At 42.1% G+C, this 14,520-nt stretch overlaps 1 protein-coding gene and 1 non-coding gene across 3 annotated transcripts; one reads left to right on the top strand and one right to left on the bottom strand.

The window, feature by feature from the left end:
• Positions 1-153: 153 nt before the first annotated feature.
• Positions 154-9,676, bottom strand: Tti2 (TELO2 interacting protein 2). Of its 2 annotated transcripts, none has more exons than XM_035452364.1 (7): positions 8,646-9,676; positions 6,679-6,817; positions 6,077-6,169; positions 4,564-4,751; positions 4,346-4,489; positions 1,738-1,900; positions 154-355 (listed from the first exon to the last, which is right to left on the bottom strand). In XM_035452364.1, the coding sequence occupies exons 1-7, from the start codon at positions 9,293-9,295 to the stop codon at positions 251-253; spliced, it is 1,482 nt and encodes a 493-aa protein (XP_035308255.1). In that variant the 5' UTR covers positions 9,296-9,676; the 3' UTR covers positions 154-250. The 2 variants fall into 2 exon arrangements, with proteins under 2 accessions (XP_035308255.1, XP_027244897.1); XM_027389096.2 differs by having other exon boundaries at positions 6,679-6,865; positions 8,646-9,675.
• Positions 9,677-10,011: 335 nt separating this feature from the next.
• Positions 10,012-10,116, top strand: LOC113832536. The gene has a single exon (XR_003479836.1). It is a non-coding gene; the product is annotated as a small nucleolar RNA U13 (small nucleolar RNA).
• Positions 10,117-14,520: the final 4,404 nt, after the last annotated feature.

The following is a 14,520-nucleotide window of genomic DNA, read 5'->3' on the forward strand; positions in this document are numbered from 1 at the left end:
CCTGGAACTCTTTCTAGATCAGGCTAGCCTCAAACTCAGCCTCTGCCTGCTGAGTGCTGGGATTAAAGGTATGCCACCACACTGGCTTCAATTTCTTTTTTATTTTCTTTCTTGTTCAGTTTCTCTTATAAGGATAAACTGAAGGAAACAAAGTTGTAACTTACAATCTTTAATATAAAAATAGAATTTTCTGTAACTCCATCCATATGATCTGGGATAGGAAAAGCGCCCTTTCTTGCTGGTTCCTTATCTAAGAGTCATCACAGGGAACAGCTGCAGAGCTCTGCTGCACTCTCCTGATGCAGTTCACCACTGTGTGGTCTTCACAGGATAGGACAATTTTAGACAGAAGACCCTGAAACATGAAACCAAACAGACATTCATTTGTGTAAAACCTGTTTTCCCCACTGTGTCTTTTCCCACATACTCAGTGAGAGGTGCATGGCACTAAGGTTAAGTGCCTCCGTCAGAACAGGTGTCACTTAAAAATTGTCCCATGCTTGTAAGTAGCCCACTGGCTCTCAAGAGCCTGCTTCATTCCAGCCAAAACAACTCAAACTGGACTGGAAAACTGCACAAACATAAAGGGCAGCAATGAAATGTTTTAATAAACTAAAAAAACTGGCCGGGTGTTGGCGTACACCTTTAATCCCAGCACTCGGAGGCAGGAGCAGGCGGATCTCTGAGTTCAAGGCCAGCCTGGTTTATAGAACAAGTTCCCGGATAGGCTCCAAAGCTACACAGAAACCCTGTCTTGAACCCCCCCCCCAAAAAAAAAAAAAAAAAAACAAAAACCGCTGTACATATTTTGGGGCATTAATTTCTTCTCATGCTCTTTTAATCTTTGGAGATTTCTAATTGGTAAAAATGGAAATTAGTCTTTTAATTATATGTAAATACACAGTAAAGATACCATAAACTACTCTGAGAATTTTGTAGATGAAACTAAAGAATTTCTTGCTGGTAAACTGAGTATCTGCAAACTGGGGAGATAGGTCAGTGGGAGGAGCACTGGGGCCTGATTTCAGTTCCATATTTAAATTCCATGCTTGTCATAAGTGGGAACACACACCCATAACTGCAGTATGGGGAGGAGACAAGCAGATCCTCAGGGACCACTTGCCCACTAGCAAGCCAGCCAGTCAAGCCTGCTTGCAGAGCTCCCTGTCAGATTCTGTCTAAAAGGGAAAGTGGAGATGGTACTTCAGGAATGACACCCCATGTCACCTTTTTTACCTACACATGCACACATGAGACAAACATCTCTGAGGTGCCACCATGGGTACACTGTGGTATCTCAATTAAAGTATTCCTCCTTGGCAGCTTACAGCCTCATTTTGTTGAGCTTTCTTGGTACTGGTTTTAATTTGAAGTTTAGAACAGAACTTTAAGGGATCTGTCTCACAAACACAGAAGGTATTGTGTCAATCTCAGAACTTAATTTTATAGAATCTTGGTGGCTTGCTTGTTCTTTCTTGTCCTAAATGCCAGTAACATCTGATACTCTTGCTCTAAATGGTTTTGAATAGTATTAAAAGGAGTTCAGCCCTAGCATCAAAAATAAATAGGGGAAGGTATCGAAGACAGTCCAAGACCAGAGTACAGAGGTAGGGGGCCTAACACCCTCCATGCTCATGTCCAAACTGGGCTGAGTATACACATAGTAAATTACAGTTAATCACTGGGGTTACCTAGAAACAAAGAGGCCAAATGAAACCGACTTGAAGACTGCCTTACCTTCACCTGCCCCTGAGAACAGTGGTCCAAAAGAATCAGGCAGTCTGTGGCTTCTTGGAGCAGGGTGCACTTAGTGGCCTCAGTTGTGAGGCTTGTGTCCCTTGCTACATCACATATTAGTTTCAGGAGAGCCTTCAGCAAAACCACAACTCTGCAGGGAATTCTGGAATCAGAAAGAAAACCTTCATATGCAAACTAGAATGTTAAACTTGGGTGAGACTTGGTCCAGGCATGGGAAAACTGAAGTCAAATGATGTTTGCTATTGAAGCACTGCAAAGAGGACCAAGGAGACGGCAGATTGTTAGTCTCAAAAGTTCCTTTCTATTGCACCCAACCTGTGTACACACATTGGCTTGTTCAAGAACACTTCGTGCCGGTCAGGGAGCACAGACAGGTGGGGCTCTGTGAGTTTTTGCGCAGCAGGGCTACAGCAAGGCTCTGTCTCAAACAGAAAACTCAACTTTGTTTCCTGCCAATGCTTGATTCTGTTCATGGAAATTGCCCTATTATGGGATGAGAATAAGATGGGCCAAGATCTCTCCTTTTCAAGGCCCTCTGCTCTTGACTGAAGATAAGATAGCCCAGTCATGCAACTTAATGCCTGGACATTAAGAATAAAGTGAGGCTGCAGGTAGTGGTATGTGCTTATAATCCCAACACTTAGGACACAGGAGGGTCTAGAACTCGAGCTTTACTACAGAGAGACACCTTGCTTTAAAAGACAGGAATAAAGATGACTGGTAGTGCTTAAGTATCAATATGAACTTGCAGTCACTGGCTACTCGATTGCCTTTTCTAGTCTTTTATTAACTACTTTTCTCTAAGAATTCATCCTTTTGATGAAATGGACTCAAGCATTGGCTATATAACATTCTGGCTGTATATCATGCCACTAAGTTATAGCCTTTAACTTGGTAAGTTTTATAAACTAAATTTTAATGAAAGGTGGAAAATAACGTGTACTGTGGGAAAAATATATTTATAAACCATATTTCTGGGTAGAACTGACTAGCAAAAACATTTCCATCCCTTCATCTCAAAACTATTGAGTGTTTCCCTACAGCTTGTGTTTCTCTGTAACCACTCACTATAGTCTACTGTGTTCACTTCCCATGCTCTGCCTCTACTCAGAGATACACATGCTCCTGCCTTAACCTCCCTAACATTTCTTCACTTCCCTTCTCCTTGGAGTCTTTACTCTGTAAGGCCCAGGATAGAAAGAGTTTGATTCAATTCCTTTTATCCATCTATTCATTCTCTAATTACTTATGTACCTAATAACAGGTACTGAGTGCTTCAGGAGTACATCATAGATGTGGTCTTCTATCCTGTAGTTTAGTGGGGGACAAAGCTGATAGATGAAGAGGTGCAATGTAGTTACAAATGTGACTTAAGATTGTCACTGGGGAGTTTCTTGACTCTTGGTATATTTATAAGAAAGAACATACATTCACAAACAGAGCATGTTGGGGCTCTGGATTTTCTGGCTCAATTAACCCATTCATGCAAGAAAGCTGCTAGGTGACTAGACTGGTAAGGTTCTTGTTTACTCCTGCCACCTTCAAGCCACATATGGAATGCCTTCTAAATAAGCATATCCTAACTTAGCAAATCTAATCACTGTTCTGCAAATGCTGAGTGATGTGCCTCCAAGTATTCATTCCACTTTTCAGATGTAGGACCTGTAGGATGAAGCACTTCTCTAAGTCCTCTTTTTGGGGAGGAGCCGTGGTGAGGATCAGACCCTGTGCATAACAGGCAAGTGTTCTACCACTTAACTACACATCAGCCCTAAATAGCCTTTAGTATTTTGATATGAATTAAATTACAATCTGGACCGACCATCTGTGTAGTATATTCAATGAGAATAGACCCCATAGGCTCATGTATTGGAATACTTGGTCCCAGTGGGAAGAACTGTTTGGAAAAAAATTAGAAGGTATAGCACTAGGGATGGGCTTTGAAGTTTTAAAAGCCCATGCCATTTCTAGTTGGCTCTCTCTTCCTTCATCCTCTGTATCTCAAGATGTGAGCACTCAGCTACTGCCTGTCTGCTGTCATGCTCCCTTCTGTGGTGGTCATGGACTTAACCCTCTCAAACTGTAAGCTCCAAATAAACTTTCTTCTAGAAATTGCTTTGGTCATGGTATTTCACCACAGCAATACAAAAGTAAGACAATCAGCAAGGTTTCCCAACTTACAAGACCATACAATTTTTTGTTGTTGTTTTGTGTGATTTTTTTTTTTTTTTGGTCATTTTAAGAAAGGGTCTCTCTATGTAGCCCTGGCTGGCCTGAAACTCATTATATAGATTAGGCTGGCCTCAAACTTACAGAGATCTGCCTGCCTCTGCCTCCTGAGTGCTGGAATTAAAGGGCTGCGCCACAGTGCCCACCCTTAGAACTTTTAAGGAAGAGAAGTGATTGAATTGTGTCCGAACCTAGAACTGCTGGCTCCTGAAAGGGATTCAAATAATGAATATTTGAAGTAGCTGTATATCCTAGAAATGAATAAAGATTCATCTACACTGCATGTCCTAAATATTTTATCTGGGAAAGTTCTGAAGTGAAAGTTAACCTAAGCATGTCCTTTTAGCACATCTGTCACCTGGGCCAAGCATACTGCATGACAAGTTTCAGGGTTTCCAATATCTTCAACCTAGTTTCTTCTTCTGGTCCATCATAAACCTCCAGATAACCAATGATGACTGGCTCCAGCCTCTTCAAGTGCCGGACAGTGAGGATCCCCAACCTAAAAAGAGAAGAGAAAATGAGATGCTAAGAAGTTGAACATGGCAATTATGACCAGAGCAGCCAGGCACTCACTTCCTCACAAAAGCTGGCAGGTTTCTGGCGTAAGTCCTACGTAAGAGAAGGCGATGCTCTGGCTCCATGTGGGTGAGTATCAGTTGTAGTACGTCATGACAGTGTGTAGTGGCTCGAACTGCATCTCCCTTCCAGTGCAGACCTTTTTCTAGGACAGGGAACAAATCTAGGAGGCACAGGAGCACAGCCTGGGAGAAGAGAATAAAAAGAAACATAGTTCATTTATTTGCATTCACAGCATTTCTGACTTTTCTAAGATCTTCATTAATCTACTGTCCCTAGGATATGTAATAGAATTCTAAAAGATACCCGTAATTAACGTATGAGGTACATGTTACTGCAAATTTTCAAACTTCCCCTCCAGAACTGTTCTTTAGTAATCTGTGAAATGGAAAGAATGGTGAGCTCAGGCCTTACTTAACCCAGGCATCTAGGTATAGCACGCCTTAGACTTAGTATTACATGATAGTCATGGGCACTTCTTTATCTGAAGTTATGGTGTCTAGGCATTCCCTTTTAGCACTCTGGAGACCTCAGGCTTTTCTAGGTGTCTGATGATTTTAAAAATCTCCTTTCTCCACCATGTTAATGAATTCTAAGTACTCAAAACATTATGGTAGAGAAAGCACAAAACAGAAGCAGGGAGGAGCTGCTGGACACTGTGCTGTGTACCTGCCATCCCAGCACTTAGTAGCCAGGGTCAGTGCAAGTTCTAGGCCAGCCTGGGCTAGAATCAGACCCTGTCACAAAAAATGGAAACAAAAGGTTGAAGAGGAGGCTCAGAATAGAGCACCTTCCTTACATGTATGAGGACTGGAATTCAGTCCCAGCAAATAGAAAAACAAGATGTCTCTACTTATACATTTCTATACTTGATTCTTCTGTCTTTACAGTGTTCTTCTCTCGCCTAAGAAACTACTTTTTTACCCTTCATAAACATTTATCTTGTCATCCCCAGTCTCCTAAAGCCATCCTCAACCTTGCTAGTTGCCTACTGCTGCTGGTCACACATTACACCTTGTGTAATATAGCTATCGCTGTATTGTGCATACACAGAGATATACATGTACAGTCATATATTCACATAAAAGTCTTCCAAAGGATTTCAAGCCAGAAACACTATGATTCATTTATTCTTGGAGCCTAGCACAGAACATAATAGCTATCAGCTAATGGCTGTTGGCTGGGAGAATGACACTAAGTATCGTCACACAAGAGGTTTGAAATACATGTGTTGACATGGAGCAGCACAGAGGATGAACATTTAACTTAATAAAAACAGACCTACCCACAGGTGGCATATAGTCAACAAGCATGAAGATAAAACCCTGGCTACTCGTGGATGCTTAGGAGAGGGGATGCCCGCTTAACACTGAGATGCTCTTAATTAGGCAGCAGCTCTCAGGTGTCCTCATTTTCCCAGGGGAAAACAGCTCTAAACTGCTCCTGCTTACATAACACTACCCTCTATTCATACCAGAACCCAGACAGTTAGGAGTAAATCTTACAATACCTGAATGAGGTGGTGCTCTGGCATGTACAAGTGATTGAAAAGGGCATGGTATAGGACCTGGGCTCTGTTGTACTGCAGCAAATCAGCAGCTGGCTGCAAACACACAAATTATCCAGTTAAAGGTTTCTCAAGAGTGGCAAAATGTGAATGATTTTAAATGAAATATGGGTATATGGAGACTCAGTAAACCACCCTCTTCTGCATGCACTGTAAAAGCTCCACAATACAGAAGTCTCCTTCAGTAGCACTCTGCACACTTTGGTATGATCCCTTTTGAATTCTGATTTTGTTTTCTTTTAAACTTGAGAGCTACCTGTTAAGCATGTTTTGGTTTTGCCTTTGTTTTCATTTTTATAGCGGAAGCATGACCTTGTCTCTTCTAAAATTACCATTTTATTTATTATATTACCAATGAGATACTATTTCTATATATATATATATATATATTATATATATATATATATAGAGAGAGAGAGAGAGAGAGAGAGAATATAATAAATAAGTGAAATAATTGACAACATGAAAAGAAAGCTACTTATGAGACATAAACATAGAGTAACTCAGTCTGCCCAATCAGTACAGGCCAGAGCTGAGCTGCTTACCACGTTAATCACAATGTGATGGAGGCACTGTACACCCAGGATTTTATTCTCAGTCTGATAATCATCTGAGATGAGCAAAGATGGAGGAAGTATTTTCTCCAGGTGCTGGCTCAGCCAGGGCTGAGTGACTTGTTGCAGGCTCCACGAGAAAACATGTTTGACAGCAGGATTATTCTTCCAGGATTCCCTTCCAGGACACATGAAAACCACACTAAGTAAAATGACACAGCAGCAGCAAAGAAAACTACTGAAGCTTAATAAGAGCTTCTTTTCTTGTCTTTAACAGATTTATGCTTATATGTGCATGTATGTATAAATATGTAACTATTGTTTTTTCAAATATATTTTATGATTTAAGTTGAATTAATTTACATAACTTACACTATATACACTCACCAATTGCCCAAACTCTGGGTAATAAAAGCTTATTCAGTAAGTAGCAGCCATTCACAACTACAGCTATGTAAAAGTCCTGTGGGGTTTTAGTGGTGGTCATGTTGGTGGATGATGTGACATGTGCTGGTAAGAGAGAGAGGGGAGTAAAGGTGTCTTACACTATGTGAGCACCAACTTTTATAAAAGTGTGCACATCTTACTCAAAATAATAACTGTACAATAGGTATATCGCCTTTAGTTACAAATAATAAAACAAGATTCATGGAAGCTACCTGACCTAGTCCTACTCAAAACATTACAAAGAAACACTAAACTGGGCACTGTGCTGCCCCTCTGTAATCTAAGCATTGAGGAAACTGAGGAAGGAGGATTGCTCAAGGTTGAGGTCAACATGAACTACATAGTAAGCTCAAAGACAGCCTATAAAGTAATCATCTCTTCAAAAAAAAAAAAAAACTAGTTTCAAAGCCTTTTTGCTCCAAGTTTATTTTGTCTCATCATTTTGGTGCCAGAAAACTGGGGATCTGCTCAGTTGGCAAGGGGCTTGCCTAACATGCACAAACCCCTAGGCTGAATCCAAGGCAGCATACACTAGGCATAGTGTGGCATGCCTGTGGGGCACATGTGAAATCCCAGCACTTGCATGTAAGCCTAGCACTTGGAGGAAGGATCAGAAATTCAGGGACACCATCCTTGGTTACCTGAAAACCTACCTGAAGGGGCTAGAGAGATTGCTAGAGTGGTCAAGAGCACTTGCTGCTCTTACAAAGGAGCCAGCAACTCTATCAAGTGGCTCACAATCTTTAAGTCCAGCTCCAGGGGATCAGACACCTCTGGCTTACTAAGGCACCTGCACTCTCATGCAGACACACATCTATACATATACATAATTAAAAATAACAAAATCCTAAAAAGAAAAAAATCTGCTTGGAACAGATTTGATGGCACACACGAAATTAGAGGCAGACCAATCTCCATGCTGGCCTGATCTACATAAGAGCTTCAAGATGGCCAAGGCTATATAGTTAGAACCTATCTCAAAAATAAATAAATAAAATATAAACAAACAAAATTAAAACCTGGCTCAAAACAAAATACTAAAAGTAGCAAGTCAAAACCCACAGCAAGTATTCTAATAGCAATCCAATTCAGTCCACTTTAAAGTAAAGGGTTTTCATTATTTCATTCCAATTATTACTTCCTTATATAATAATCAACCTAATCTAATAACTAGAGTTATTAGAGCTAGAGGCGCCAATATTTAAATTCAAGCTAAAAGCCTGGATGGATCCTTTGCATTAAATACTCATGGGTGCTTAGCATAAGATAGTTGATTCCATATAAATGGGTCAGGATTTCCAATTTCCATGGCTAATGTCAGAATTTCCAATTTCCCAAGGCAGTCAGCCGTTCAGTGCAGAAAATGGAGTTTCAAGGCTTTGGTTCTAATCTGGAGTTTCCTTCTATTCGGTTACCTCACTTCTAGCAAGTCACAGCCGCTCTGGGCCTTAAACGATCTAATATGCCAACATCTCCATCTACCTGATAATTGTGGAAGGTGCGGTACTCACTTATTCAGATGGGGTTTAAGAAGCCCCAAGACCACAGCAAATCTCCCTCGATCATCTTCATTCTCTCCGCACAGGAATCCTGCCACGGAACTGCACTCAGTAACTCGAAGCAGTAAGGACAGCACCTCATCAGCCACGCGCTGAGATCTTGGACTGGTCCACGGCTGCTTCAGCCTGTGTGTGGTGGCAAAAACATACGCGGGTCCTGCCAAGTGGCGGAGGCCTGTCTTCCACGCAGGGCAGGCGGGAGAACTCTTGGCAGCCTCAACCTTGCCCAGCAGCTTAAGAAAGAGTAACCCGACTTCAGTTGCTTTCCCAGCCACTTCGGAATGCCCATCGCCTCCCTCTGCCTTCTCCTTGGGTGGGGCTGCGAGCTTCTCCAGGGCCTTCGCCACCTGTCCCAGGATCTCGGGCATCCCCCGGAGTGAGTCACCACTCCTAGTCCCCTCGCACAATTCATCACATTCGGCGGCTTCTATTAAAGCACCCAGGTCTTGGAGGACGGCAGTCCTTGCGTTGCCCTGACCTGACTCTGGGCGGCTCAGGCCGTGCAGAATCTTGGAGAAAGCAAGTTCGAGGGTCGAGGGAGACCCCTCTGCGAGCGGGGAGGGGACGCCTCGCGATTCCTCCTCAGCGCTGTCAAGCTTCATTCCTGATCGCACCCGGGTGGGCTGGGCTCCCCGCGGGGACCGACACCGAAGCCGGGAGGGCTCTGGAGTCTCAGAAGGAAGATCGCCCCGGGGCTGGGAGTCTCCCAACGAACAGAACTAAAACCATAGACAGTAAAAAGGCGAGCTGTCCAGACAAGGGTCGGGTGGGACCGGTTAAGAGGGTGTATGAAAGGGCCTTGGTACGGTGAGAGCCTCCAACTCCTAACACGTGGAGGAATTCATCTTTCTGGAGATTCGAGAACAAAAAAAAAGTAAGTTTTAAAGATAAAACTGAGCCGTGACACCGACAAGGTGCCAGGTACATACAGCTTATCCCGTACAGCCTCAATACCCAGCAACTTCCGGCCCCGGGTAACTGTACTTCCGTAAAGTGCAAAAATAACTTCCGGCCCCGGAGCTGCAATGCTTCTTTTCACGACTTACGACCGAAAAGCAAGGAAGAGCCCGGCAGAGGATGAGTAAAAGGTGGAGCTATGAAGAATATATTTGCATAATTAAGCGTCCGCTCAATAATTTTGCTTCTGATTTCATGTTCCAGGCCAGGAATAGGGGAACGCTCACAAAAGTCTCACCAGTAGTTTTGAGTTGCATGAGATTTTCTGTGTAAGGACTAAATAGAGCCGCACTGCGTTAGTCACCCTCTCTGTAAAACCGGTAGGAGTGACTTGATTCTTCCCTACGCAATCAGGGAGGTGATCCTTTTTTGGTTCATAAGCGTGATGATTGGGGATTCACGCCTTTGCGTGACATGTGCCGCCCATTAAGCCTTGTTACGCCGCGGGCACATTACCCGTCTGACGTGAACTAAAGAGGATCCACCACTTTCACTTTGAAACTTGAAGTGTCTACTCTGGATGTTTCTCTAGAGGAGTGTTCCCGGCTGCCAGTTTTAGTACTATCTTCAGTTTTGGCAAACTGGACTCTTCTTTTAAGAAATCAGACTATGGAGAAGGGGAAAGGGTCACCATCCACTGAGCAAATTGAGAACATGGGAAGGTGGGAGAGTGAGAAGGGAAGAAAAGGAAGGATGCAGAGGTCATGAGGAGGCAGAAAGGTTGAGTCAGATGGAGATTAGAAGAAAGGACATATGATAGGTAGGATTTTACTTGGGCGGGGAGAAGGGAACTGGGATTGTCATGTAATTCAATCTTGTTTGTAATTCAAATATATAAAAAAATGAAAAAAAAAGGAGGAAGAAACCAGAGTATGAGAGTTATGCATCCGTCTACGGGAGAGTTTTAATTGTTCTTTTTAAAGAGATACCCTCTCTCAAAAAGTAAAATAAAGGTTGTTATTTTAGGATATTACATTATGTGTGTGAATGTTTGTCCACATGCATATCCTTGTGCCTCCTGCGTGCTTGGTCCCTGCGGAATCCAGGAAAGGATGCCACTGAGTTTCTGAAGGTTGTTAGCTATGCCATGCTCTTAACTGCTGAGCCCCCTTGTCAGCTCGGTGGCATACAGTTCTTAGTACACTTTGCAATTACCCTATCTGTGATGCCTGTCTGTCCCCCATCCCCTTTTTTCTGTGTGACCTTTTGCAAACATGCAACTCAGATCTCTATGTCTTAATTTCTATATTGGGGAAAATTTTTAGATAATAGTCCCCACTTCTTAGGACTGTTGGGAGAACTTTTTTAAGTTTAATGTACATAAATGCTAAGAACAGTAATCCGATCATCATAAAGTTCATACAGATGTTAGCTCCTGCTGTTATGCCCACAGCATTAGCATTAACTTACATTTCTTCTCTTCAAGGAAATTTGGTTATTAGAATCCCAACTCAGGGTCTCTTTCATTTGGCTTTTCCTACTCTGACCAATTGGTGGCACTCCTGATCAATCACTGTTAAGCACATCCAAGGGAACCTTCTCACACAAAGGCCCAAGCACAGCATGATGCTGGTTAATAAGAGGTTATTGTGTTCCTTCTGTGTGGGACGTTTCTTCTCCAATACATGTGCCCCTTCTGTTCAGTGGATCCAGGCATGCTCATGGACTTAAGGAATGTTCTTTATTGTAGAGATCTCTTGCTGAGCTTCCTGAAGCCAGAGCTGGCCTTGCCTTTACTCCTAGTGCTTGGCACAATTTATTCAGGCAACAAATGTATCCTGAACCCCCATGTCCACACACAGAGCACAGACTGAATTGATCACAGTCTATACACACAATGTAGCTGCATGGCGCTGGGTCCACACAATGCAGCTCGGTACAGCTGCACTGAGTAAAAGAGAGCAATCTTCATGTAATGATGTGGAACTCCATGAAATATAGATCAGTGAAAAGAGTAGAGGGGATGCAGTGTAGATTTTATCTTGCTATAAAGAGAGATGGGAAAATAGAAAGCAAAATGTATATATTTTCTTGTATGTTAACAAAGAAATTGAGTCTAAATAACAAACTACAAAAAAATTATATGTAGGCTTACTAGCTTGTTTTGTGGCAACTTGGCACAAGCTAGAGTCATTGGACAGGAAGGAGCAAGCCTCAGTTGAGGAAATGCCTTCATGAGATCCAGCTGTAAGGCATTTTCTCAGTTAGTGATCAATAGGCCAGTTGTAGGTGGTGCCATCCCTGGGCTAGTGACTCTGGTTCTGTAAGAAAGCGGACTGAGCAAGCCATGGGGAGCAAGCCAGTAAGCAGCTCCCCTCCACGGCCTCTTAATCAGCCCCTGCCTCCAGGCCCCTGCCTGTTTTGAGTTTCTGCCCTGATTTCCTTCAATGATGAACAGTGCTATGGAAATGTAAAGCTGAAGAAACCCTTTCCTCCCCAACTTTCTTTTTTGGTCATGGTATTTCTTTGCAACAAAAGAAATCCTAACTAAGACATAGGAGAATAATAGAATGAAAGGAATAGGAATGAAAGCTAGATCTCTCTATACACACTACAGTAGTTTTGACTTTGGAATCATGTGAATACCTTATATAGTTATTTTCAAGAGAAAATAGCCGGGCGGTGGTGGCACACGCCTTTAATCCCAGCACTCGGGAGGCAGAGGCAGGCAGATCTCTGTGAGTTGGAGACCAGCCTGGACTACAAGAGCTAGTTCCAGGACAGCTTCCAAAGCCCATGGTGGCACATGACTATAATACCAGCATTTGGGAGGCTAAGACAGGAAGATCCACACCAGCCTTGGGTAAATAATAATGTAGCTCATTTAGGGGAATGTTTGCCTAACAAGCACGAGAAAATGGACTAGAACCACCAGCAACACATGAAACTGGGTATACTGGTGCATGCCTGTAATCCCAGTGCTCAGGTGGGGAAGGCAGCAGGATCAGAAATTCAAGGCCAATTTGAGCTACATGAAGCCCTGACTTAGAAAGAAGAAAGAAGAGAAGGAGAGAAGGAAGGAAGAAAAAAAAGAAAAAAAAGAAAGAAGGAAGGAAGGAAAGAAAGAAAGGAGGGAAGAAAGAATTATAAAGTCATATTCACTAGAATGGCTAGAAACAAAAAGCACTGATAATTTTGGCAAGTGTTTTGGGAAACTGAAAAATAATATGAAATGCCCACATGGTTGTGAATGAAGTGGTGTGAATGTTGTGGACTAGTCTAACAGTTTCCTTGAGAATTAAACAGACTTAACACAGAGCTGAACAGGATTCAACAATTCTCTTCCTAAATATACAGCCAAGACAACTAAATTCTTGTACTGATACAAATCGTGATGGGAAAAAAAAAACAGAAAAAGAACTAGAAAGAGAGTCAGAGACAGACAGGCAGACAGACAGATGGGGGGACACACACACATAAGCAAAGAGAGAGACAGAATGACTAGGGTTAATTTCCAGTGTCTTCTTTGAAAGTAGGCCTCTGTTGATCCAGATACTTTCTACCTGGCCTTACTTATAAAAGTTCTACCACCTTGCAGTAGTGCCACAAGTTAGAGAAGAAGCTGTCAACACATGGGCCTTTGGGGCTTTAGTTCACATCCAGTCAAGCCTATGAGGTAAATGCTTATGCTCTGGCATGAACACCCTAGATGAAGCACCACAGGCCAAATGCAACCTGGCCAATAGATCATATGGTAATGTCTGCAAAGCTGGGAAACAAACTTTTTTTCTTCGTAATTTGACTATGTCAGCTACTTTGTTATGATGACAAAAACTAACACAGTAAATGAAATGTGATAGATACACACAATGGGATTCTGCTTAGCCAAAATTAATGAAAGTTTTTGTTTGTTCTGTTTTGTTTGATGAGAGCTTTTAGTTCTGGGAATTGAACCTGTGGCCTTACCCATGCCAAACACATGGGTGTGTCACTGAGCTGTGCTCTCAGCTGTAAGTGAGATTCTGATGCATACTACAACATGGATGAACCTTCAAGACATTATGCAAAGTAAAATAAGCCAGTGATAAAGGCACACATTGTATAATTTTACTGACATGAAATTCCCAGAGTACATGTATCAATAAAGTCATACGTAGACCAGTGACTCCTAGGAGATGGAGGGAGAAATGAAAGATGGCTGCGAACACTTACAGTGATTCCTTTTAGGATGCTAAAAATGTGCTGGATATGGCTAGTGATAGTGATTTCCCAGTCTTGCAAAAATTTAGTGAGCTGTACTCCCTAATGTGGAATATTATGGTTTGTACATTAAATTTCAGTTAAATACTGCTAAGGGTCAGCAAGATGTCTCCATAGATCTAGAACAAACACACTGAGATCCATGTAAAGGTAGGAAAAGAATCAAATCAACTATAAAATGCAAATTATTATATGTAAAGATATGGACTCTGGACTGCAAGGATAAATAAGTAGCTTCTAGTTCATACAACAAAAACCCAAGGACAAAGAGTAGGCTCTTCAGTGTCGAATCTACACTAGCTGAACATTCTCCAGCCATGATTGTTTGTTTGAAGAAATTCTAAACTAAGTAAACTTGCTAAATGATGTATGGACAGTGCACATGGTAACATGGGGCTTCATGTATACAACTGTGCTTTAAAAAAAATCAGTGCTAGGTTTATGTAGATTCATGCAAAGGTCAAAGGTGAAGCCTAGATTTACAGCACACATAGATGACCTTGAGGGGCAGAGTGGACAGTGTTGATGTAAGGGAAGGAAGGCTGAGAAGTAGATAGAGTTAAGCAAGCCAGGAAAAAGATGACCTCATGCTTTACAAGTCATGATATGACACATTTGTGTACTTATCTAAAATAGGTATCAAGTGTATTTATGTATAAAGGGATTACAT

Source organism: Cricetulus griseus (assembly GCF_003668045.3).
Source record: "Cricetulus griseus strain 17A/GY chromosome 1 unlocalized genomic scaffold, alternate assembly CriGri-PICRH-1.0 chr1_1, whole genome shotgun sequence".
NCBI lineage: Eukaryota > Metazoa > Chordata > Mammalia > Rodentia > Cricetidae > Cricetulus > Cricetulus griseus.

Coding starts and splice junctions, on each gene's coding strand:
- Tti2 (XM_027389096.2), bottom strand. CDS start 9,295: ATGAAGCTTGACAGCGCTGAGGAGGAATCGCGAGGCGTCCCCTCCCCG. Junction 4,752..6,076: donor CAGAGCACCACCTCATTCAG/GTATTGTAAGAT, acceptor CTCTTCTCCCAG/GCTGTGCTCCTGTGCCTCCT. Junction 1,901..4,345: donor ATGCAGTATGCTTGGCCCAG/GTGACAGATGTG, acceptor TTCTGATTCCAG/AATTCCCTGCAGAGTTGTGG.